At 45.1% G+C, this 18,406-nt stretch overlaps 1 protein-coding gene across 1 annotated transcript; it reads left to right on the forward strand.

Annotated features, from left to right (window-relative positions):
* Nucleotides 1-1,072: 1,072 nt before the first annotated feature.
* On the forward strand, nucleotides 1,073-18,329 carry LOC119724111 (something about silencing protein 10-like). The gene is made up of 13 exons (XM_038195033.1): nucleotides 1,073-1,290; nucleotides 2,925-3,123; nucleotides 3,936-4,164; nucleotides 4,308-4,423; nucleotides 4,717-4,821; nucleotides 5,018-5,074; nucleotides 5,607-5,719; nucleotides 15,578-15,674; nucleotides 15,889-15,976; nucleotides 16,216-16,552; nucleotides 17,188-17,266; nucleotides 17,587-17,694; nucleotides 17,823-18,329. The coding sequence occupies exons 1-13, from the start codon at nucleotides 1,277-1,279 to the stop codon at nucleotides 17,910-17,912; spliced, it is 1,632 nt and encodes a 543-aa protein (XP_038050961.1). The 5' UTR covers nucleotides 1,073-1,276; the 3' UTR covers nucleotides 17,913-18,329.
* Nucleotides 18,330-18,406: the final 77 nt, after the last annotated feature.

Here is an 18,406-nt window from a genome sequence, read left to right on the forward strand (position 1 = left end):
GAATTACCCAGCATTAATGGTCTTCTTGCAAATATTCTTCTGAGCGCATTATCCCATCAGCAGATACTAAACCCTTCCGTTTGTTGTCTGTCAGCATGTTTATGTGCGATGCTGTGGACACACGTTCCAATGAAAAACTTCAATAATTCTTCCCTTTTCCATTAAATTTTTTTCCAGTACGTTAAAGATACACATGTACCAAATATTTTCCTTAATGTAAATTTCTTTAATGGCAGTTGGTTTTGTTTATTGGCGTTTTGTACTCTTTAATATTTACAAAATAAAAAGAATTGAGAAAGATATATGAATTTGTCATAGTGACTTTACGTTTTGTTCTTGTCCGTAATGTAACAAGTACAGGTGTGGAAAACATTGAGATCTCATAAAAAAAACATTTAGGAGACGACAATAATTGAAAATGGGAAAGGAAACCTCTTCATCAAAATCCACAAATAATTTGACTGTTTCACACCAATTTAGTTGGGACAGCTTAGAAAAACAATTTAAGCATTTTTGTTCAGTTTTTTATTTAGCAAGCTGGAACTTCTTAAGTTTTCATAGTCGAGCAAAACTGCAAGAGGCTACCTTTAATTTGCCCTCGAAGATGTTTATATCCTAATATTTTGATGTATTATGTCAACGAAAAACCTTTTTTTTTTAAATTGATGGGCATCGCAACTCAGGGGGAATTTGGGGGGGGGGGTACCTTTGCGCCCAACCGTTATCTGCCCTTCGAGCAAACTAGTTTATAGGATATGGCCGATTTTTGCTTAATTCCAATTTTTATAATCGAAAACGGCTAGCAAAGATGGTGTAAAAAGTGCGGTTCCTGCTAGTGTGGGTCCCTCCCTATATAGTAGCGAGCATGTGCATGGAAAAATATATCGCACCCCCCCCCCCCCATCGTTTTTGTAGAATCGCGCGTCCAGTACCGTCTGCTTTGAACAGCGCCCCATTGGTCAGATGAGTCCGTGGTCGGAGCGCAATTTTCGAAATTGCGACCTTCGCAAAATTGCGCTCAACATAATTTGTATGTAACCTAGACGGCGCGGGGGTTAAATCGCTGATCTGATCATTTGGGTATCTGACTATTCAGCGTTAACGCGATAAATTATGTACACAGTGTGGCGCACGTGTTGACGACTGACGAGGCTCTGCTTTCGTTCCTTACTGTTCTAAAGAAGATTGTGTATTATTTGCTTAAGATAGATTCACCCAAGGGTCCAAGAGAAGCCAGAGATTTCTTCACATTGTCTTATTTCAATAGTAGACTGTCATGGGCAGACGAAGGTAATAACTTGACCAACTTGACATGATTGACCCTGTTGACCATGTTGACAACATGGCAAATCTTCCATGCACCACCATGACCACTGTAATCTGTATGATGTGTCGACTGCAGTGTCGACTGCAGTGCAGTGGTAGTGTAGTGGTACATGGGCATATGGGTGGGCCCAGCCCCAAGTATGGTATCGGTCCCAACTATAGTTGGGATCGTCCCAACAACTAGTATAGTTAGGACGGTCCTAGACCCGTCATGCCCGTGAACGTGGCGTTGTATACGACACCACGCTGTTGTGTATTTTCGAACCTAGCGAAATCGATCCGCCATACATAATTTCGTATGGATGTTGAGTACTCACCTAGAAATCTAAATTTGCCTGTCCGCGTCTTCAGGATGTGTCATTTCGACGAAATTTGCCATCAATGAAGACCCATACGAACGTGTAGAAATGAGATTTTAAACTGACAAGTGACCCTGACAAATGACCCTGGACGAGTACCCAGGGTCATTTGCGTGCAAAATTATCGGAGCCCTCCGAGTTACCCGTCTGCTTCATGTGGCGCATATGATAGGCGGCGTCTGATTGGCCAATAACGAGACCACGTGATAAACGCAGCTAATAATTTGGAATCGCACTTATGATCCGGACATCAGGAGTGCCCGGAGCGTCAGTGCGATACCAAATTATCTGCAGCATTTATCACGTGGTAAATCACATGTATGATCGGAGGAGGTTGCAGGACATCGAGATCTTGCCAGATTTTACCTCGAATATCGTTTAAATGCCAGATTTGGGGTAAAAGCAGATTTCAACATGGTCAAGAAAGCTTGATATGTGAATACTTATCGCACTGTAAGGCAATGTTCAGTCTTTGTCACGGAAGGACGATTTCGCTTGGTTCGAACATGTACAAGAGCGTGGCGTAGTTTACAAGCCACGTTCACGGGTCTAGGACGGTCCCAACTGTGGTTGCAACGGCAGTATGTAGTTTATACGGGCCGGGCCCCTCTTTGGTTTCAGTTCTTAATTAAAATGTTTATTTTTATCATTCAAAATGACTTCTGGCTCAGCAACCAAGGCACTCTTCTTTTAATTCTAATTAACCTCTGGGCTCTGGCACGTCTGGCAGTGCAATGTCCCGCTCTGTTTCTAAAATGGATCAAACTGCTGCAAGTAAACTTACTAGGACCTATGTTTTGTAATTTTGCACAGTCTATCAGTAGGCCTATCTTTTCGTAGAAACTGTGTTTTTTGGGTGCATTTTTCACTTCAGTTGATGTCATGCAAATCATTTTTTTTTTACCCCAAAATTTCCCTAGTTTTTTTTTCCAAACCCTGCCCACTGGCCACTGCCTGTGTTTGTTGGTTTGACACATCACAATTTAGTTTGGTTGAGTCTACTAAACAAAGTACTAACCTATAGTGATTTTAACGTGGCCTATACCTACACAATCGCTGTTAATATTCTTTGCCAGGCAAAATAATCACTGCCTAACCTGACATTTGATTTTAAATGCCTTGGCTGCCTGTATAGATAGTATAGTTTACTACCCCATTCCTATAATTATAAGATGACGAAAATCCAGTCAGACAGGCAGAACTTTACAAAAAAAATATGTCTTTGAAAAAAATGAACAGGAAGAAGGCCCGCAGCAGCAAGGCAGAGGAGTCAGACTATGAGAGCGATGATGAGAGAGCCTACAAGAAGATGCCGGTGCCAGACCCCACGGCACCAAACTACTACATGGACGAGGTGGATGAGTTTAATGAGAATAGAGACAAGATACTCCTGGAGAGAGACCAGAGGTTTGATGGAGACAGCGACTCAGAGAATCAGGTTTGTCTTGGCTACTGATCTGTGTATACATGTATACCACTTGGATAGAGCATCCAAAACTAAGACCGAAGCATCTCTGGCGAAGCTGGCCCAAGCGTACACAGGTTTTGAAACTTTAAAGGTAGAGTACATCATTTGTCATTTGTGCATTTTACTTTCGTTTGATGCAACAAAGTGCTCAAAATCTAAAGACGGGTGCTTAGCAACTAACCTGATGAAATTTTAGTTTGGTGAATGTTGTATATTCTGAGAAAACAATATTCTAGGATCTCTCGATTTTAATTCAAAAGCTGCTGTGTCATGTTTTGAATTGCGCCCGAAATCAGCGTCCAGGACACGTTCTCATTCAGCCGATTGCAGCTACATGATGTCACGAACTGAACCGACAAATTGTAGCAACCACGCATGAATGTGCATCTTGTCAACGCTGGTGCGCCTCAGTCGCCGAATTAAAAATGAATTACTAACGGAAATTTCCAAAAATGCGTGTTTAGATGCATCTTTGGAAATGACCTTCTTTCATTGATTTCTTCAAAATGACAGCTTGCCAGTAAGAATAATTTCACAGGGAGTATAGCACCATTACTATCTTTTAACCAAGTATGCTTTTCAACAATAATTTTGTCAGTTACTGTTTGGATAGCTGCAAATGATGTACTCTACCTGTAACACAAAAGGCTGTATTCAGTGACCATGGAAATTTGTGGTGGACAAAAGTGAGTTATTGACAAAGGATGCTGAAATTGATTCATTTCAGAAGCACTAGACTTGTAAGGTTAATCCGTGTCAGATATTTTTTGATTATTTGACAGGAAGAGATACTTCCTCTAGATTACTCAGACTCGGACGATGACATCGAAGAGAAGCTTCGCCGCATCCGAACCCAGCAGCATCTTGATGAGATTGCCAGTGACTTGGAGGAGGACGATGAGGAGGGAGGGGCGGAGTCAGGGGAGGAGGCGGGACTCCCTGATGCCAAATCTTGGGGGAAGAGAAAGAAAGAATTCTACAGCACGGACTACGTGGATGATGATATGCCTGGTAAGATGTTGCTTGCAATGATGCTAGGTTTGGTCATTATAAGCAAAGATTTATCCAGAGGTCTGCCAAGGAGTAATTTGATCACCCTTTAGGCTATTTTGGACAACCGCTTTTCCAACTTTGCCCTTGTGTTTTTGTCTCAGGTGCGAGTGCATCGGAGGATGAAGGAGCACTGGAGGAAGAAAGAGAAGCCTTGGCCATCCAGAAGAGGATGTCAGAGATGATGCAAGAGACTGACTTTGACATGCAACTCTTCCAGGTATGCATAACAGCGCCCTCTAGTGGCTAAACAAATCAGATCTTTTACTCATACTGCCCAACTTAAGGGCACTGGTGACCTGTCGTTTCTTTGATTCTTGCCGGATGGATTTTATTTACTGTGTGACCTAGGGTCAACATTGAGATTGGTAGAGCTATGGTACTGAATTGAAGTGGTCGCAGGTTCAGATCCCACACAAGTGAAATCTTTTTGAACATAAAGTGAATTGCAGTAGAATCTTGTCAATTTCCAGTGTGAGTTACTTGATGACATATTTATTTTTATTTCTACAGGTTTCAGCCAAGGCCAAAGAAAAAAAAGAGGATGATTTTGAGGATGATGCAGAGGAGAAAGTGGTGAAAGATTTGAGTAAACTCTCCAAACGAGAGAAGATGGAGGTTGGTTAGTCAGGGGGACTTGTCTTTCTGAAGCTGATACTTTTCATATTGTCTGTCAGTCTTTCCATCTACATGTTTGTTTGTTTGTTTGTTTGTTTGTTTGATGTCAGAGCTCATTTGTATCAATTGGTTAGGTAGTTATCTTAAAATGCGGTTTGATCAGGTCATCATTCATCTGGGTTTTTTTTCTTTGTAGATTCTGAGGAAAGAATCACCAGAATTTCTCGAACTTGTGGGAGACTTCAAGACAAAGGTAATAGTTACTGCATCTTAGCATTATTCATTGAGGAAATAGAAAACCTAAAATATTAAGTAGTAGTTGATACTACATTTCAAACCTACTCAAAGCCTTAATTTAGCGTAAACAAATCAATGCTCGATATAAAGTAGTAGTTTATACTACTTTTCAAACCTACTCAAAGCCTTAATTTAGCGTAAACAAATCAATGCACAATATAAAGTAGTAGTTTATACTGCATTTCAAACCTACTCGATGCCTCACTTTGGTTTAAAAAAATCTAAACCATATATAAGGTCCTTACTAAAACTGCACACTGGTTGTCCACTGGTTTTTACAAACAAGTAGTTTGTTTGTTACTACTCTATGAATATCTTCTTTGAAAAGGAAAGTAGAAAAGAACAGAAAAGAAAACTTTAACAATCTGTTGTTATTCACCATGTTTGCCTCTCTATGTGGTGTCGTTGACTCTTAGATCCTTGTTTTAGAATAATGGTGCTGGGTGGCGTATTAAGATAAATATTTGTTTTATTTGTGACACATGTAGTTGAAGGAAGTGATAGACACGTTACACCCTTTGCTCAGCATGGTGCAAGATGGTAGAATACCAGAGGGACCAGGTGCTGACTACATCAAGACAAAATTCAGACTCTACTTGAAGTAAGTCTTTAAAACTGACCCTGATTGAAACTGCTCACCCTACCATCATCGACATGTGCTTGATGTCCCAAAGTATCATTTACTGGATTTGTTTTCTTCATCACATTTTCTCTTTCTTGACATCAGATAGGCAGATAACAGGGTGAGTCAAAAACAAAGTGACCCGGATTAAATATTTGTATTCTTAAAAAGCAATCAAATTTGATACATCAATGAAGTATGTCTTAAAAGAGCATGTTCTTCCACTCATCTGAAAACATATATATTAAAATCGATCGATGTCATCAGAAGTTACAATGTTTAACTAAAAGAACCCATAGCTGTCCATGGAATGCCATTGGATGCTATTGAGCTAAGTGAGAATTACAGAATACACATAAGCATTCAAATACAAAGGAGATTTTAATAGTTGAAATCAAGACTAAAACATTATTATTACTGTCAGATTTTGTGTTTTGAATATGAGGAACAAGTCGGTCAACTCTTTTTATGTTAATATTGTAACATTTGAGCAATTGACATAATTTGTTTTGACATGGCGCGCCATATAAAGCGATAGACGCGCAATTAGTTTGTCGCCGCCAGCGGGCTAGTCAGTTGGTGAACGCTACTCGTGCGGGAAGGACCAACCAAGCTACCGGAGCGTCAATCCAAGGAGGCGAAAGGGCGTACTGCAGTAAGTATATGTGCCTACCTACCTTTAGCGTGGGGCATATAGCGGAGCCATAGGCGCGACTGTTGGCCGGACGCCTCGAGGGACGACGTACGCTAGCGAACGTACATCTACTGAGGCGTCGGTCCGAGCACTGAGGCGCAGGGCTGCTGTAGGTACCAGTGGAGGCGTAAGGACCCATCGAGGAGTTACACGCTCCATATAAGCCAGGCTCACGAGGAGCCTACCCCTTTGAGGCCCGAGGAGACGAGAGGCGTTGCCGAGGGAACAACTGTGCGCGACATTTAGAAGCTCATAAATGCGGCACTTGCGTGGTGGATAAGTGCAAACTAGTGGCGGGAGGCGCTATACACTCACTAGAGGCGCTATAACACCCACTAGAGGCGCCATAACACTCCATTGAGGCGCTATTTAGGGCGTATACAAGTAAATCACTCTAATCATAATAATTGATCTAATTAAATAAATCAGTGAAACCTTCTTTCTTTTGTCATTGCGTCACAGTCATTTGTACATGTTTGTCAGTCTGTATTGTCTGTCTGGAAGTCAGCGATCAGTGAGTAGACTGAGTATACGTGGTGGTATATTTCCAACCAAACGGACCTGCACCTCGACGCTGTTAGGGTTACTCGCCTTACCCGCGAGTGTTCGCCGAGGACAACCGACCTGGCAATAGTAAAATCCGCCACAAATGGTGGCAGCGGTGGGATTTGTATGCTCAGCTTATTACTGGACGCTTGGAACATTTTTTTTGTGTGCACTGACCTCTTTACGAGCGTACGTGTAAACAGACTGATAACTAATCTTGATTGCATAATCAAATTTGGAGTTGATCAAGTGTTGCGGGTGATTAGACAAAGTTGGACACTCCGATTTTTGCAGAGGACTTGGAGGGATAATTCTCTAGACACTGAATGGCCAAGGCCAAGTGCTCGGACGAGATGAGCAGGAAACAGAGAGAAAGCACAGGTACCCTCACAGGCGAGCGTCCTGTGCCGATATTGCAGGAGGAAATTGACCTACTGCGTATGGAAGTCCAACTGAAAGAGGATCAGTTGGCAAACTCGATGAGAGAAAAGGAACGTGCCGAGACCCGGTTGGGGCAATTTCTGTCTCAATCCCCGGGGTCTCCGGAAGAGGAACACCACCAACGTGGGTGGATACACAAAAGGCCCGAGAGGGATGACAAGGAAATCGAATTTAAGTATGACTTAACGCGTGACATGGAGACCTCTGGTTATGGTTCCATGTTTGGTCGCGCAAAACAGATGCAGCGAACCGGTACGGAGACAGGCCGGAACACATCTACACCGATGAGAACGATGATGAAGAATACAACATACTTGCCACAATCACAGTCGACGGCACAGACACATCCGACTACTGATCGTGGAGGAGCAATGACGCCTCCGGTGGAGGGCTCTCCAGAGAGTGGAGGCGTTACCCCCACAAACGACAAACACGGTGATGCGAAGGAGGGCAGGCCAACCTCTCCTAGCACCCCGTGGCCATTGAAGAGAGAGGAGCGGATTCAATCGTCACAGGAGTGGCAGGACCGATTTGGAGGAAAAGCCAAACGACCTAATATTGTTCCGGATCGATTCAGCGGAAAACAGCCCTGGATAGATTACAGGGAACACTTCGAGTCTTGTAAGCGAGTAAATGGCTGGAATGATGAGGAAGCTGCAGCGTTCCTGGCCGCAAGTTTGCAAGGATCCGCTGTGAAAATTTTGACTAATCGCCAAGGGGAAGGACAAGCCCGGCGATACAAGTATACTGAACTAATTGGACTACTCGATACACGTTTTGGGCCGGGGCAGATGGCTGAGAACTTCCTTATGGAACTGAGAAACCGTCGCCAAGGCCCAAAGGAGACTTTACAGGAACTTGGAGAAGCAGTCCGCGAGTTGGCTACCCTATCATATCCGGAGTTGACGGAAGACAGTAGGGATAGATTGGCTCGTGGGCATTTTTCAGACGCAATCGCCAGCCAGAGCATTCGGGAGGGAGTTTTCCGGTCAAGGCCGTCTTCTCTGAATGACGCAGTTCGTGCGGCGCTGGCGACGGAGAATTTTGAACGGATTGAGGAACAACGATGTGGAAAAAAGGACAAGAAATGCCGCATGGGGCGAGATGAGGAGGAGTACCGGGACACCATCATAGCTGATGTGGTCGACCATCTGAAGCAATACTACAAGAATATGAGAGACGAGCAGGCAACTAAGGAAAAGTCACCTCAGCCTGAAAAGAGAAGAGACACGCGCGTATACCACCCGAGACCACGTAGGATAGCCAACCCGGATGACAGGTGTTACGGGTGCCAAGGAGAGGGACATTTTGCAAAGGATTGCACAAACCCAACTACCCCTGCACGGAGGCGCTCGGGAAACGGCCGCCAGCCGACTCTGCGACCCAAGAGGAGGCTGGGCGAACAGAAGGGTCAACCGACAATGGGCTCAGAAGTTCAACAGGACAAAACTCATCTCAACCCTGACGACAAAAGAGAAATATTTGCACCATTGGTTGTTCCAAAGCAGGGACTTTACGTACAAGGAGAGTGTCGGTCAGTCACTATCTCGTTCCTGGTGGATACCGGGACGACGGACACAATAATCTCGGAGGAGGTTTACTATCAGATACCGACAGAGAGACGCCCACCGTTGGAGCAGGATGGCATCCGAGTCGTGCAGGCAGATGGTAGTGTTATGGAAACAGTAGGTGTGGCAAACATGGACTTGCGTATTGGAAGGACAGCGTGCCCAGTACGGGCAGTCATTGCCAAAGTCAAAACCAAAGGCATACTCGGGATGGACTTTCTGCTCCCAACTGGAGGGACACTGGATTTCAACAAGTGTGAACTTTTGCTTCACGGAGAACACATACGGTGCACAACTAGATGGGGAACTACCTTACATGCCAGGGTGGTTGTGGCAGAAACGACTGTCATTCCGCCCGGACATGAAGCTCTTGTTCAAGGAAGAGTAACCCGTGATTTCGAATCAGGTGACCTGGGGATTATAGAACCGATTGAAGGAGGTGGTGAGTTGGCGCAAAAAGGCTTGATTCTTGCAAGAACGTTGGTAGATCCTAAGGAGGGAGTACTTGCCTTGCGGTTGCTTAATCCGGGCAGCCGAGAGTGCATGGTTCGGTCGGGCACGACAGCCGGACGCCTCACACCGGTGGTAGAGAGAGATGTGCTGCAGGCACATGAAGTTGAACCAGGAGATGAAAACAAGGAGGTACATGTCCCCGGCCACCTTGAGGATCTCTGGAAACGCAGTGTGGAGAATCTGGATCCCTGTTATCACTACGCAGTGGCTCGACTGCTCACTGATTTTGCAGATGTATTTTCGGAGGGCGATCATGACATTGGGAGAAATGATTGGGTGAAGCACCATATCGACACGGGAGAAACACGACCTGTCAGGCAGAGGCCCCGCCGGCAGCCATTGTGCAAGCAACAGGAGATTGACCGACAGGTGCAGGACTTGTTGAAGAGGGGACTGATTACGCCATCAGACAGCCCCTGGGCCTCAAATGTGGTGCTAGTAAGGAAGAAAGATGGAAGCCAACGCTTCTGTGTAGACTATCGCGGACTTAACGAGACAACTATCAAGGATGCGTACCCAGTTCCTCGCATCGACGACACCCTGGATGCACTGTCAGGTGCGAGGTGGTTTTCCACCTTAGACCTCGCATCTGGCTACTGGCAAATCGAGCTCGATGAGGATGCGAAGCAAAAGTCAGCCTTCGTGGTGCGCGGGGGCTTGTACAGCTGGAGGGTCATGCCCTTCGGCTTGTGCAATGCCCCTGCCACCTTCGAACGGCTGATGGAAAGGGTCGTATCCGGACTACAATGGGAGACTTTACTCGTATACCTCGATGACGTTATCGTGTACGGGAGAAGCGTCATGGAGGAGATACAGCGCCTACGCGAGGTGCTGCAGAGATTTAGATTGGCTGGATTGAAGTTGAAGCCGAAAAAGTGCTTTCTCTTCAAGGAGACCGTGAAATATCTGGGACATGTGGTTTCACCAGCCGGAGTTTCCACTGACCCGGACAAAATCGAGGCTATTAAATCATGGCCTACCCCGACAGATGTGAAAGGAGTGCGAAGTTTCTTAGGACTGGCCTCCTACTATCGCAGATTTATTAAGGGATTTGCAGACGTGGCTCGCCCACTCCACCGGCTCACAGAGAAGTCAAGGGAATTCCTTTGGGATGATAGCTGTGAGGTGGCATTCGTGACTCTGAAGAATCACTTACAGGAGGCGCCCATCTTGGCATACCCGGACCCAACAGGTGACTTTGTACTGGACACGGACGCCAGCGGGGAAAGCATCGGAGCAGTCCTGTCACAGATACAAGAAGGAGAAGAACGGGTAATCGCTTATGCGAGTAGGACTCTTTCCCGTCCTGAAAGAAACTACTGTGTGACTCGCCGAGAGCTTTTGGCAGTCGTCTTCTACCTCAAGCACTTTAAACAGTACTTGTATGGGAGAAAGACTACCATCCGTACTGATCATGCCGCATTACGATGGCTGGTCAACTTCAAAGACCCGGAAGGACAGGTAGCCCGCTGGCTACAAGTGATTGGAGAGTACAACTATGAGATCATTCACCGCCCAGGCAAGAAACATGGCAATGCGGACGGTTTGTCGCGCAAGCCTTGTAGTCAGTGTGGCCTGGCGGATGATGTTAATACAGAGGTTGGAGCCAAAGCTGAAGTAACTGACGTTCTGTCAGGTGAAGACAGTGTAGTACGAGAGGAGAAAATGGTGACCAGGTTGTTGCAAATGGAACCAACCATAACATTGAAGGATATCGCCGAGGCCCAGCTCCGGGACCCCACACTTTGCGGGATTGTTAACTGCAAGACAGGATCAGAAGAACGTCCGGACTGGAGCTATGCTCAAGCACGAGGCATAGTGGGTAAGATATACTGGGGGCAATGGGAACGGTTGGAAATAAGGGACTCAGTGCTGTGCCGACGTTGGGAGTCACATGATGGGAGAGATATTGAGTGGAAGGTAATCTTGCCACGAGAATACAGGGAGGTTGTCCTGGAGGAGCTACACGCAGGTGTGACCAGTGGACACTTTGGGGTGGAGCGTACACTGGCGAAAGTGAGGACCAGATATTATTGGGCTGGGATGGCGGCGGACGTAAGGTCATTTTGCCGAAGATGCTTGAGGTGCGCCCAGCGGAAATCCCCGCCCAGGAAAAGGCGGGCACCTCTTCAACAACACCAGGTGGACATGCCCATGGACAGGGTTGCTTTGGACCTCGTTGGACCATTACCGGAAAGTGAAAGCGGAAACAAGTGGATCCTCGTAATAGGGGAATACTTCACGAAATGGATGGAGTCATATGCCCTTCCGGACAGCACTGCAGAGACAGTGGCAAAGGCCTTCGTGGAGAATTTTGTGTGCAGATTCGGAGTTCCGCGCGAACTACACTCAGACCAAGGAAGGAATTTTGAATCAGAAGTATTTGCAGAGATGTGCAAGATCCTTGGAATCGAGAAAACCCGAACAGTGGCCTACAACCCGAAATCCGACGGGCTTGTGGAGCGATTTAATCGGACCTTACTAAACACTGTTTCAATGATGATAGACCCTACCAAGCACCAAAAGGATTGGGATAAACAGTTGGCGTTTGCTACATGTGCGTACCGGTCTGTTCCCCAGGAGTCAACAGGAGAGACTCCTAATATGCTCATGCTTGGGAGAGAAGTCAGGCTGCCAGTTGACCTTACCACGCAAACGATTGCAGTGGAGGGCAGGGGTCCCAATACGGACTATGCGGAAAACCTACGCCATCAAATGCAAACTGCCCACGACCGGGCGAGGCAGAAGCTTGGGACCAGTGCGAGACATCAGAAGAAGACATACGATAAAAGAACGGCAGGAACTGGTCTCGAGGAAGGCCAATTTGCATGGTTGTACGTCCATGCTAAGAAGAAGGGAGTTTCCCCCAAGCTAACATCTCATTGGGAAGGCCCATATCTGATACTCACGAAATTGTCGGACGTTACTTACAGGATCCAGAAGAAGCCTAGGGGAAAGATGCAAGTAGTGCACTTTGATCGACTGACACCCTACCAAGGTCCACAACTACAACCTTGGGAGCACCGCCCAAGGAAGGAGGTAGCAAATGAAGGCGTGACCCATGATGACCAGGCAGTACCGTTGCATGAGGCTAATAATCGAGATAAACCAGAGGCGACTCCAGTTCAGGATTCCATTGGGGGTGGAAACTTAGAAGGAAGCTCCGAAGCTTCCAACAACTTGGCTCCTGAACCACCAATGATGGAGGATAGTGACCAGAACAACGGCACAGCGCTTCCGAGACGTAACCCGGCTAGGATACGGAAGTTACCTTGCCGTTTCCGATAGGATTGCCAAGAGAGAGAGAGGGAGGAAAAGAATAAGGACTGTAAATAGCTGCATGGAGAAAGCAGAACTATAGTGTTTATATTTGATTGCAACTTATTTTGTGTTTTTGTGTGTTTTCCCCATTGCAGTCGAACAATGGAGAAGCCCAGACGGCAGGAGAAGAGAACCTTTGCCTGTGAGGAGTGTGAGGAGAAGTTCAACCAGAGGAGGAGCCTCTACCGACACATGCAGATAGCGCATGGTCCAAAGTTGTATTGCTGGTGTTTGCAATGCGACTTCTATTGCAACAGGAAAGATAATATGAGGAGGCACTACCGTCAGGAACATCCAAATCAACTTACTGAAGTGGAATCAATCTTGCTGGAGACGGAAACAGAAAGGAAGGACCGCAAACGCAAAGAGACAACATCAGGAGGGACAACACATCACCGTAACCCACCAAAGAGGGTTAGCAGCGCACAGACTGAACGCGATCTTGGAGATGCCACCAGTTGGGAAGAGGTGGGAGAGATGCTGCGAAAGGAGAAACGGACGAGAGCACCGGCGGCTTGCAGCAAGTGCCCAGAGGAGCAACCGCACACGGAGGTGAAGCGAAGGAGAGTGGCTGACACGCCAGTGGAATCTCCTTGCACCGTCGAGGACTTTAGGCACGTCCAGGAGGAACCCTTGAATCTGACATGCCCCCAATCGTCCAGTGCCCCTGCAGAAATCTCATTGTCACCTGCTTCTTTGTCGCTGGTGATAGAGGAAACAGCGACTCCTCGTGGGCCACCTAGGACAAGTGGCAAACCCCTGGCATTGTTAGAGAGGATGCGCCAGGAAAAAGCAGAGGATGAAGCCAGCAGCCATCCCGAGGACTCGTCGGAAACCGAGTCACGCCCCAACGCGGAACCAAGAGAACCGCAGTTCCGGCCGGTAGAACCAATGGCCCTACAAGATGTCCTCCGAGGTCACGTCACCAGAGTTACAGAAATTAGCACTCAGACAACCTTCCAGGATGGGACCAAAGTCAGCGAAACCCGGGTAGAGCGAATCTACGAAGTCAACTTTGACTAGCTATTCGAGAAGAAATAGTCTTCAAGGCCAACCCTACCAGATATTGCAGATCTTCGATTTCCACTTGTTTTGTTTTGTTACTAGTTAAAAAGAAAAGAAATGTTTTTGTAGAATAGATTGTTCCCTAAAACTTGTTGGTCAGAGACTTGCCTCGTTTATATCACGTTTTGATAAACTAAATTTATGAGGAAACAGTGTCCTAAGTTATGAGACACTATGAGGCGACATGGGGCACTTGATGTTAGTCCACTTAAATTATTGATGGCGAAAAAGTGAGATAATTTAGAGACGTCGCCATGTTGTGTTTAGAAGCCGATCATTTTGAATAAATAAGTTTTTAGTGTTACTCATTTTGCCTGCTAATTTTCTTTGTGCATAATTAAGTAGCAATTGCTAATGTTTGTAGTGATTTGTGTCAGCTGATTCTGAACGGGACATTCAGGCTTAGAAGGAAGCTGTGTAACATTTGAGCAATTGACATAATTTGTTTTGACATGGCGCGCCATATAAAGCGATAGACGCGCAATTAGTTTGTCGCCGCCAGCGGGCTAGTCAGTTGGTGAACGCTACTCGTGCGGGAAGGACCAACCAAGCTACCGGAGCGTCAATCCAAGGAGGCGAAAGGGCGTACTGCAGTAAGTATATGTGCCTACCTACCTTTAGCGTGGGGCATATAGCGGAGCCATAGGCGCGACTGTTGGCCGGACGCCTCGAGGGACGACGTACGCTAGCGAACGTACATCTACTGAGGCGTCGGTCCGAGCACTGAGGCGCAGGGCTGCTGTAGGTACCAGTGGAGGCGTAAGGACCCATCGAGGAGTTACACGCTCCATATAAGCCAGGCTCACGAGGAGCCTACCCCTTTGAGGCCCGAGGAGACGAGAGGCGTTGCCGAGGGAACAACTGTGCGCGACATTTAGAAGCTCATAAATGCGGCACTTGCGTGGTGGATAAGTGCAAACTAGTGGCGGGAGGCGCTATACACTCACTAGAGGCGCTATAACACCCACTAGAGGCGCCATAACACTCCATTGAGGCGCTATTTAGGGCGTATACAAGTAAATCACTCTAATCATAATAATTGATCTAATTAAATAAATCAGTGAAACCTTCTTTCTTTTGTCATTGCGTCACAGTCATTTGTACATGTTTGTCAGTCTGTATTGTCTGTCTGGAAGTCAGCGATCAGTGAGTAGACTGAGTATACGTGGTGGTATATTTCCAACCAAACGGACCTGCACCTCGACGCTGTTAGGGTTACTCGCCTTACCCGCGAGTGTTCGCCGAGGACAACCGACCTGGCAATAGTAAAATCCGCCACAATATTAATAGTGATTTTTGAATGTTTTTCTTTGCAAGTTCTCGTTCATTCATCGAGATGGAAAAATGTCCATGTTTCTTTGTACTCAGTCTGTATTCATCAGTTCGTAGTACGGTAAATGATCAGTGGTGAACAGCGAAGTTTTGTGGTCTTTTTATTAAAATAGACATAACTTGGGAATCAAGTATGCATATTATCTGAAATGTGCACATTTAAAGGTCAATAAGATGTACTATATCCCTATTTTTCTTTCATGAAATGGAGCTAGCCGAATATTTTAAATAATTTTTCAAAGTCGGTCACTTTCTTTTTGACTCACCCTGTAGTGGTAAAACATTGTTGGTTCATCTTATAACTTAATTGTTGAGAAAAACAGCGTTTAAAGTTTATATTTTTCTTATTTCAAACAGTTACTGTGTGAACATTAGTTTCTACATGACACTGAAAGCCAAGCACGTTCCAGTCAACAATCATCCGGTGATTGCTCGGATCCTGGCCCATAAAAAGGTAACTTAAATCCTATCGGGCTTTCTCTCTGATCTACACACCATTTAAAAAAAAAACAATCTCATTGCAAGATTGAGGTGTTTCAAACCATATTGGTATTTGGGGTTAAAACATGAGCAACAAGGTGACATTCAGCAAATCCAGTTCATCTTCTAGTCTACCAGTTAGCGACGTTCTCGAGTCTGACCACATTTTTGGTTTTCTGTTATGCCAGTTGATCAAAGAGCTTGAACCGTTGGACCTCAAACTTGAAGCAGAAATAGATGAACTGCTAAGTTCTCCACTGGCTGATGAAATCAAAGGTGAGTTCCGTATCTGTCTAGCACCTGCACCCCCCCCTAATAAAAACAAAGACATCGGTTGTAACATTAGAATGCTATCAATGCAGTGTTTCATGTTTAAGCAAGATTAACTACAAGGTTTAACCCAAAAAAATGACTTGAGTGTAATTTCAATCTGCAATTCTTGAACAATGAACTGGTGCTGTATCAACTAAATTGTCCAGGAATTATGGTAACTTCTTTGGTCTTATTTTTTTCAGGGAGTTCAAAACCTGATGTCACGTTGCCATCACCAGATGACAGTGAGATGGATTCTAGTGATGATGATGACAGTATGTACAGTGACGATGATGCAGCATTAACACAAAGCTCCAAACAGAAACCCAGCATCAAGAAGATCACCAAGACGAAATCACAAGCACCCTCATCGAATGGCCACGGGGGTAAGCCAGCTAAAAGGAAGCACCAGAAACCAAACATAGACACCAATGAAGGCTGTGGAATGTCTCCAGATGAGGAACGAAGAGCGTTGGAGTATTATGAGAAGATTGCCAAGGAGGTACAGGACAAGAAGTTGGAAAGGAAGAAGCAAGCCAAGTAAGATTTCTTTTTGTCTTCCAATTATTTGTTTGAGTTTTTTACTCTATCTCAGTGCTTCTCATTGGTGCAATTTTTGTTGGATCATCTATGGTCCCTTGGATCATTATAGTCCCCCATTCATCCTCTATGGTCACCCCTTGGATATCCTGTGGTCACCCCTTGGATCCTCTTTGGTCTACCCTTGGATCCTGTACGGTTCCCTTGGATCCTATGGTCCCCCTTGGATCCTCTAAGGTCACCCCTTGGATTCTCTATGGTTCCCCTTGGATCCTCTATGGTCACCCCTTGGATCCTCTATGGTCACCTCTTGAATTCTCTATGGTCCCCCTTGGATCCTCCATGGCCACCCCTTGAATCCTCCATGGTCCCCCTTGGAACCTCCGTGTTCCCCCTTGGATCCTCCATGATCACCCTCTGGTCACCCCTTCGATACCCTTTTCAACCCGAGTTCCCCTGTGGTTTCCCTGTTGTGTCTCTTTTGTCCTTAGATCTCCTTTGATCCCCGACAGTGCCCTCTGTACCCCTACGATCGTCCATGTTCCACTTTGAATACCTCATATGGCACCCTGAATATGCAATTCATGTTTATTCATCCTTGTCTTTACATTAATAAACAATTGTTTTACAAACAGAGAATTTGAGAGTCAAGACCAGAACAACGAGGCAGAACTGGAAGAAACTGAAGATGGAAAGCGAGCCATCACATATCAGGTTAGATAAGGCTTGAAATCGCATTTTTTGGACGACACAGATTTTAGGGTCATTTTGTTTAAATGGTGATACATTGTATAATTTGAACGGATCGAGCAATTGAAGTAATTTTTTAATCTTAAAGAAGTTTATTAAGTTGGCTTACCAGTCATTATTTTTTGTGTTACATATTTTTTAAAAAAATATGTAGGGTTTGGGCTCCGCTTTTCTTGACTCACCCTGTAGGACATGGTCGACACTGCTATATAGGAAAGTTATTAGAAATGTGATATTTGAACACCCAGATTGTATCTTACATTCCTCCCTTTTGAATCTCTTAGATTTCCAAGAATAAAGGTCTTACTCCGCATCGCAAGAAAGAGCAACGTAACCCTCGAGTCAAGCACAGGATGAAGTTCAAGAAAGCCAAAGTCAGACGGAAGGGTCAGGTAAGCTGAAACAAGGAGCCAGAAAATCTCTCAAGGTTTATGATTATCCCTTAACACTTAAGACTGTGAAGCTGCTCCACATTGAAGCCTGCCACCAATAAATGTCACATTTTATTTGTGTTGTTTAGGTCCGGGAAGTTAGGACGGAGATGCAGCGTTATGGTGGTGAGGTGTCGGGCATCAGGGCCGGTGTCATCAAAAGTGTCAAGATTAAATGATTACTTTTCCAGAGTCACATTTTTCAGTCTGAAGGAGTTTAATATGAATTCCATTTTGCTGTTTGCATGAAGTTAAACCGTTGGACTAGCAAATCATGATGAAAAGGTTCCATTTGTGATTTAATTGGGAGGACAATAAAATGCAAATCCCAGGAAATTTTAATTTGATGAAAAAATTACAAAATAGTGCTTTGATTAAGTATATGTCAAAAGCATCATGCCTAATTTGCTTAAACAGTCACCTGGATGGAAGTTCTTGTTATTGGTCAGATTCTCATAATAACCTAATACTTGCATTTTTATTTAAATTTTGCCTCAAAATTATGAAATACAGACTTTAAAGTTGTATAAAGAATGGTTCTGGTTATTTTTTTGGTAATAAAGCATTGGTATCCAAATTAATTACCATCATAAAAAGTGTGCTGATGTTTCTGATTTATTGGGAGCTGATATGGCCAAGTTGCTTAATTTTCATAATGGGAAACCATTTTTAT

Source organism: Patiria miniata, unplaced genomic scaffold, assembly GCF_015706575.1.
Source record: "Patiria miniata isolate m_02_andy unplaced genomic scaffold, ASM1570657v1 HiC_scaffold_18, whole genome shotgun sequence".
Lineage (NCBI taxonomy): Eukaryota > Metazoa > Echinodermata > Asteroidea > Valvatida > Asterinidae > Patiria > Patiria miniata.

Excerpts from the sequence above, each read along its gene's own strand:
- LOC119724111 (XM_038195033.1), top strand. Across the intron at positions 3,124-3,935 it reads ACAGCGACTCAGAGAATCAG|GAAGAGATACTTCCTCTAGA; the intron begins GTTTGTCTTGGC and ends ATTATTTGACAG. Across the intron at positions 4,165-4,307 it reads CGTGGATGATGATATGCCTG|GTGCGAGTGCATCGGAGGAT; the intron begins GTAAGATGTTGC and ends TTTTTGTCTCAG.